This window comes from Bactrocera oleae, chromosome 6 (assembly GCF_042242935.1).
Source record: "Bactrocera oleae isolate idBacOlea1 chromosome 6, idBacOlea1, whole genome shotgun sequence".
NCBI classification, from domain to species: domain Eukaryota; kingdom Metazoa; phylum Arthropoda; class Insecta; order Diptera; family Tephritidae; genus Bactrocera; species Bactrocera oleae.
Genome location: NC_091540.1, coordinates 51237426 through 51245237, shown reverse-complemented (window position 1 = coordinate 51245237; position 7812 = coordinate 51237426). Strand labels below are relative to the sequence as shown.

The 7812-nt window shown below is 35.7% G+C and overlaps 1 protein-coding gene across 1 annotated transcript in view; it reads right to left on the bottom strand.

Moving 5' to 3' along the window:
• Nucleotides 1-663: 663 nt before the first annotated feature.
• The window catches only part of LOC106623660 (homeobox protein caupolican), a 45943-nt gene continuing 38794 nt past the window's right edge, over nt 664-7812 (bottom strand). Inside the window, exons 4-5 of the mRNA XM_014243257.3 lie at nt 7395-7783; nt 664-5245 (exon numbers count right to left, since the gene is read on the bottom strand). Of these exons, the coding sequence (XP_014098732.3) occupies nt 4071-5245; nt 7395-7783 (1564 nt within the window). The 3' untranslated portion in view covers nt 664-4070. The remainder of the gene's footprint in view (nt 5246-7394; nt 7784-7812) is intronic.

Below are 7812 nucleotides of genomic sequence, written 5' to 3'. Positions count from 1 at the left end.
TGATTTTCTTTAAAATGATACGATTCACTCGTTCAGGTGATACCGTTTATAGATAAGATACAAACATATGTTCTTCAGTGCAGTAGCAAAGTCACTTTTATTTCACTCGAGTAGATTACTATAGAATTTCTCCTAACACAAATTCATCAAAAGTGTTATTTATAGATTTTTAATAGATCACCCTCTAAATATTATATGTTATTACAGTATTAACAAATTAATATAACCGAAATAATTTAAAATATTGCACTTTCTTAGTTTTAGACTCAAAGTCGATTTTCTTATAAATTGTATAATATTAGGCATTGTTCTAAAAAAAGAAAAAATAAATATGAATATTAATTTATGATAACATCGAAAAAATAAAGAGAGCGCTGCTTGAAAACAGCCGAGAAAGCATATGTTTAATCCTAAACGCACTTGCATCTATTTTGCATCGAATTGACACAATTATCGTAATATTTTGACCAAATTATTAAAGTATGTAATCTCAATACTTACGCAAAGTGGTGTATATAAGACCTTTGTGTTTTCTAAAAACGAAAGAAGTTATTAGCGTAGCAGAAATTTAGAATTTCTCCTTACGAGAAAGCCTTATACTCTCAGCACTCTAAACTATTACCCTCTCAAGGTTAAACCTACAGACATAGCATCAAAATAATATAAATTTAAATGTAGTATATGATTTCTTTATTTAAATTTGAGTTATAAGTGTACTTAGAAATTAATTAGTTTTATCAATCAATTATGCGAATCAACAAGATTTAAATTTACGATATACTTTTACGATATATATTATTTGTTATTGTGTTTTTTTTTCTCCTCTCTTCTCTGCTCTTATATTTATTTTATTTACATTCAATTGCAACCTAAGTGCTTAGGAATTTCATGGTTTTCTTTACATTTCAATAGTAATATTTATCACAGATTTTAATTTTTACTTAATCGTATTGCAATTATGTAGGTATATGTTTATACATGTAACTGTGTATGTATATGTAATGCTAGTATATACATTAAACAAATAATTATAGAATAGAATATATGTAATTAATATTATTTCATTATATATATTAATTATTTTTTCTGAATTTCGAATTGCAATTACATTCGTGTGTGTGTGTTTATGTATTGATTAATTTACGTTATTAATTTTTATACAATATATATATTTTTATACCATTGTAAGTAATACTATTTATATTGATTAAATTACTTGTAATTTGTTGTAGTTGTTATTGCTATTTGCTGTTATTACACACAAGTTAAACAACAAATTAATTGGCAGGTGTCTTAATTAATAATTTTGCGTTTGTTGTATGCCATAAATGTGCTACCGTTATGCACATATTATATGTGTATACTTGTGTATATACATATGTATGTGTGTACTATTACTATTACAATTGTTGCAGAAAAACATATTTTAACTAGGTTAATATGCATTTGTATATACATATATGTTTATATGTACACATTATAATATTATATACGTATCTCGGCAACGCACACGCAAAAGTAGTTGATCTAGCAATATGTACATGTGCTTTTAATTCAAAAGTTTTCTGTAAATTTTTTATTGCTGTTATTAAGTCAGTTATGAGCAATCATTATTTGTTTTGTGTATTTTTTTCGGTGCGAATAATGAAAATTTAATGTAAATGTGTTAATAATTAAATAAGTTTGTTTTTGGTTTTGCAGATTTTTATACGATGCCCATACATATCTACATAAGTGGTACTTATGAGGAGTTGTATATATTTAGAGCACATTGTTAGCGTAGTGGGTGGTCCGAAAACATATTTTCTTATATCCTTTATGTTTTAGAGCATTTTTAAATTTTTTATATTTTTAGTTTTCTTGATTACTTATTTACTTCTTCTATTTTTAACCCTTTAGACATGGTTGATGGATGTTATGAAATCGAGAAAACTAGTAAACAAATAATAAGTAAAATAAAAAACAACAAAAATCGATGGATTGAAACAAATAAAAATAATAATAAAATAATAAAAATAATAATAATAAAAAAATAAATAAATAAACAATACAAATATTTATGCTTTAAATTACAAATCATTAGCAACAGCGAAAAGGCAAAGTTACAAACAAAAGTTTTCATACCTTTGACGCTCACCATATTTACACGCTGTTATTATAACGTATATATATTAAGTTTGCCGCAAGGTTTGTAATACGCAGAAAGAAACATCGAAGACCCTATAAAATATATGCTACATATTAATGATCAGCGTGACTAATCCAGTCGATTTTGCCATGTATGTCTGACTTTTCGTCTGTACATACACGAACGCAGTTTTAGAGATATCGAACTGAAATTTGGGACACATATTTTTTCTTCAAGAAAATGTTTACTTGTCTGAAACCGCCGACATTGGTCCACTATGGCATTTAGCTATTATACAAACTGATTGGTAAAGTCCAGTCCTTGTATGGAAAACTTGTTTATTTAACGACATATCATTACGAAATTCAGCACAGATTACTGTCCAAGTCAACGGTACAATATCCGAAGAATCAAACTACTCTAGCATATAGCTGTCATATAAACTGACCGACCAAATTCAAGATAAAGATTTTTTTTATAATTTTTCATGCTATAACAAATGCACCTGTGAAGGGTATATTAGCTTAAGTGCAGCCGAAGTTAACGTTTTTTATGTTTTGTTATATAAAATGCTATGCGGTCTAAAACAGGACGATAATGTCATAAAATGTTCGCCTCTGTTTTACCGCCAAATATAAACTCTATTAAGTTTTACGCAGACTCCAAAGCTTTTCGTGCGAGAAAGTTGAAATGTGAATATGATTGTCGCAAGATAGATATTGCCTAAAATGGTCGCAATAAAAAAAAAAATTTTGATATCAATCGGAAACTGAGATCAAACCCTAAATCTTCTACACTTATTTTTTTCTGAAATTGAAAATACATTTTAATTCACAGTTTCTGTTTATTAATTTTGCTGTTGTGGTTATTTTTCATTATGTAATGTTATTATTATGATTACTATTATGATTATGACGATGATTATTATTATAATTATTATTATTAATAAAATTGTTTATGATTATTATTTTTAGTTTCTTGTTGGTTTTAATAATTTTATCATTATTTTATATTTTGTAAACATGTTTCCGAACCACTCCATATTTTTCGCCAACAGCAAATGAATGCCGCGTGTATGTGTACGCATTTATTTTTAGCACTTTTTAATTGCTATTTTTTTAATGTGCTTTTAATCTTAAATTATAAGTTTTACAAGCATTTTTATCAAGGTTTAATTGTTATTTTTACAACACCTTTGCGCTTGTTACCGATAGTGTTATTGTTGCAGCGGCGGTTTGCCGCTTAGTTGCGCCTGCTACTGTAGAAAGAGTCGTTAACCCGTCGCTGGTGTGACTAATAGGATGTGCGTATGCTTTAATTCGCTTTTATTGCTATATTAATAAAACACTATTAATTGCACAATAACAACTGCAACAGCACAAGCAATTCGCCGCAACCACCCTCTCCATATTTTCATGTATTTGCTGCGGCAAGTTCGCGCCTTAAGTCTTCAGTTATTACTTTAACTGTTTTCATCTTATCTTGTTTTTTGCGTTATGTTTTTATTATTTTTGTTTTACTGCGCGCGCGCGCGCGCGCGTTGAATTACGCAGCCGACAGGCGACCTTTTTTCCACGCACGCGAATTGCAATAAACACTTTTGATTACCGCTTACTCAAATTACGTTTTTATTGCAAAATAATTAGCGCGTTTAAATTGTGACGGCAGGCACTTCTGCGATCAACGGTTTTGCAGTGTATATACATATATACGACGTTGTTGTACAAGAAAAACTAATTAAAAAACTAGTGTGACTTACTTCCGCCGTCCGAAAGCGCTGCGTTTTTTTCTTCAAAATTTTCAATTATTTTATATTTTTACAATTGATTGCCTGTTTTTATTGTTGCACATGTCCCACAGATGACACGAGTTGCGTGCACTAATTGTTGTTGTCAGCTTTACTTCAGCGTCTGATTAACTCATGGTCTCCACCTGTCTCCACTCAGCCCTCAGCACGTGCCGCTGCCAACGCGTAATTGATACCAACATTCGAACCCAATCCGGCGCCGTACGCGCTTTGCGACACACCGATACCATTACCACCGTTGTAGCACATGCCAGCCGCGACGCTCGTAGGCGTCGACATTAAGCCGTTGCGCGCCAGCTGATTCAAAGCGATGCCACCGCTGCTGCCGCCGGCGCTCACCAATTTCATGTTGGGTGGCGTTTGTGGCGGCGTATCCGGCTGTATTTCAGTGAAACCCAAACGCTGCTGTTGCTGTTGTTGTTGCTGCAGCTGGTGATACTGTTGTGCTGTCAGCAGCGGTGGTCCTTGCGTCATTGAAGGTGGTGTGGAGGCGCTACTGTTGCTGCTGCCACTGCCAATATTGGCGTTGTGGTTGTTGCTGCCATTGCCAGTGCTGCTGATGTTGCTGGAGCTGAGATTGAGAAAATGAGCGTTGCTGTTGTTGTTGCTGCTGCCAGTTGCCGCGTACGCCGTAGGTATGCGCGAATAAGGCAATGCGCCGACGTAGCCGTTCATCATACTCAGCGATGTCGAATTGTTGCTGTTGCTGTTGCTGCTGCTGTTGTTGTTGTGCGCTGGCTGCGTGTTGCTGCTGCTGTGTGGATTGAGTTGACTGAGCTGTTGCAAGTGTGTCGGCATTTGTTGATAGTATTGCGATCGGCTCTGCAGCAACGATTGTTGCTGTTGTTGTTGTTGTAGCTGCTGCTGCTGCTGCTGCTGCTGCTGATATGTGTTCATTTGTATAGGTGGTGGCAATGTGGCCAGCGGCGGCGGCGGCGGAGGTGGCGGTGTCTTGCAAGCGACCGTGTCTGCCAAACTCCAGATCTTGGGTTTGCTCGCTGGGAGCGGTATACCACAGTCCGCCGCACGCAGCAGGTTTTTTGAGACATTATACTCATCCGCTGCGTTGATTTGGCTTGGTGTGCCGTAAGTCATACTAACTGCATGCTGCTGCTGTTGCTGTTGTTGGTAGTAAGCTGATGTATGTTGTTGTTGGTAAGGATGATAGCTGGGATGTTGTCCATAAGGTGAATTGTAGACACCACTCATATTGCGTAAGGAAGGTATATCGCCGAATTTCGGTTCATCCATTGGGCAACCATCCATTTTGTCCTCCTTCCCCAATAATTCGGACTTCACTACTGGGTCATCTGCAAAAGAGTGAGAGGAGAGTGGAATATGCAAATTAATTTAATTTCAGTTTGTTTGCGAATTGAGTGCGGAAATCTCTGATAACTCGCACAATTACACGTAAGAGTCATACACAATAGTTAAGTTACGACAACAACAAAAACAAATGTAATAGCAATTCTCCGTATTTGTCAAAAAAGGTTGCCAACCCTGCTTTGTGCTACCATTTCCGTAGGTGTTGAAGCGCTCAGCCCTCGCAATGCCACAACTTTCAGCTAAAAAATATTTCATCTTCCGTTAGTTTGAATCCACCCAACCCTCCTTTTATGCAGTAATTTCACAAGCAGTTCACTCGTGTTTACTCTACTCGCTGTTGTCTTGTCTTGAAGTTAACTTAATTTGGTAAAAGTCGCAGCATTTGCCGGGGCCACTTAAAGGCGTTGTTGCACAGCCCACCGAACAGCCCTTAAGTCAATGGCAGCCATATGCCAGCCATTTCCGGCCGCCGCCGACCAGCAGTCGAGGCAGCTCAGTTGTATAATTGTCAATATCAGTGCAAAAGTTGGCAATAACAACAACATATGTATGGAAAACAACAACGGCCCGCAAGTGGCAGTTAGTGAGTGGAAGAAGACAAAAGGGGGAATGCGAAATGTCGCGCCACATAAATATCACTTAAAGTGAATGAGCCGCCAGCCAAAAAGCCAACCCCTATGCTAGCGGTACATGAGCTCGTAAACGCTTTGTTGCGCTTTGTTGAAGCAAGCACTGATTTTGGCAAGCGAAATTTTGGCGCGTTTCGTTACAATGTGACCTTTATAAGGGTTGTTCGAAAAATACGCAAAACATATGAAAATTAAAGTTTGTGACTAAAAAGATTAAAGAGTAATTTTGCTTTGTAGTTTCGTATAACTTAACTTTAATCGATCTTAAAATGGATACATTTTGGAGTGAAAGTATTCAAGTCGAGGTGATAAAAGCAAGTTACACAGCTGTTCAGTTTCTGCTGTTATGATTAAAAGAATTTTTGAAGTCTTTACAGCGACCTTTAGACTTTTGTAAGCAGACAATTTTGATAGCGAATACTTTATAAAATTAGTAATTTGCATTACTTCACTAGCAGTATTAAGGCAATTACTTTTTTGCGTTCTTTTTGTGCGCAAATTATAGATCTCGAAGCTTTTAAGGTTTCTTTAAGCACTTTTTTGCTGAACTTCTTGTCAATATTCTCCCAAGCTGCCCCGAATTTTTTTTTAGGAAATTTGAACTCACAACCCTTAAAATGGACATCTGTTTAAGTTATAGTACCATTTTGATATATGGTTAGAACAAGTAGAAATCTAAATTTGTTTCGAATCTGAGTTTTTGACCTTACTCAAACCTAAGAGAGTATAGGAAAGAACAGATAACACGTTAGGTCTTTAACGAATTATTCTTACAAGCATAGGATCCTTGGAAAATGTTGAACTGTATTTCTACCTTAAATAAGAATTCAGGTGTGCTTTGGGAATGACCTATATTTGCAAACCCTTGTTTAGTAAGATAAAGCTGGCTAACAAGACGGAATGTGATTGGAAAAAAGATCATAAATTATAGCTACCGGTGTTTTAACACGCTTTTATTCGCGAATTACATAACTTTAATTTTTAAATCAATATATACGACTTTAAAACATTCTACATCGATATTAATCCAAAGTATTATTTCACTAACAAGAATCTCTAAATTTTCTACATCAAATATTTTTCGCACCACCCTCATTTGCAGTGCAACAAAAGGCCAACAACCCTCATGCGACGGACCAAAAGGAGTGCGGTCATCACTTTGTGCTGCTTAAGTACTTAAGGCAAGGAAACGACCTTAAGAAACAGAGTGTAACCATAAGCGATGCCAAAGTGCAAATCAACGGTTGAGGGTTTCAAAAAACAAATAAAGCAACAACAATTACCAAATGGTGTGTCTGACGTTGACTTAGGGCAGTAAAGCACTTAAAAGTAAACTTAAATTGACAAATCTTGAAGGCTTAAATTAAATTAAATAACCTTTATATTACCTACTTAAGTTAGAGAATAGTGATATAACTAATCTACGAAAAACTATAACACACACACTTCACTTGATAATATATTCCACATAATAAACATTTAATAATTAAGATCACCAACTCACCTTTACGCAAGTCACTGCCACTTATAGCTGCGCCACCGTAAACACCTCCAACGACGTCGGAAGCGCCAACATTACCACTACTCAGCTTATCAACCTCATCGGCATCTTTTTCCTTCTCATCGTCCGACAGCATTGCTTCATCATCGTCATCGGTTTTATTCTTTGGTTCCCAAGTCATTTTATTCTCCTTCTTGAGCCGTCGGCGCGCATTCGCGAACCATGTAGAGACCTGTGTCAGCGTCATCTTTGTAATGATGGCCAACATTATTTTCTCACCTTTGGTGGGGTAAGGATTCTTCTTGTGCTCACTGAGCCAGGCCTTAAGCGTGGCTGTGGACTCACGTGTGGCGTTCTTGCGGCGTGCCGCCAAGTCATAACTGGAACCGTAACTGAAAAAAAAAACAATTTTTTTTAAATA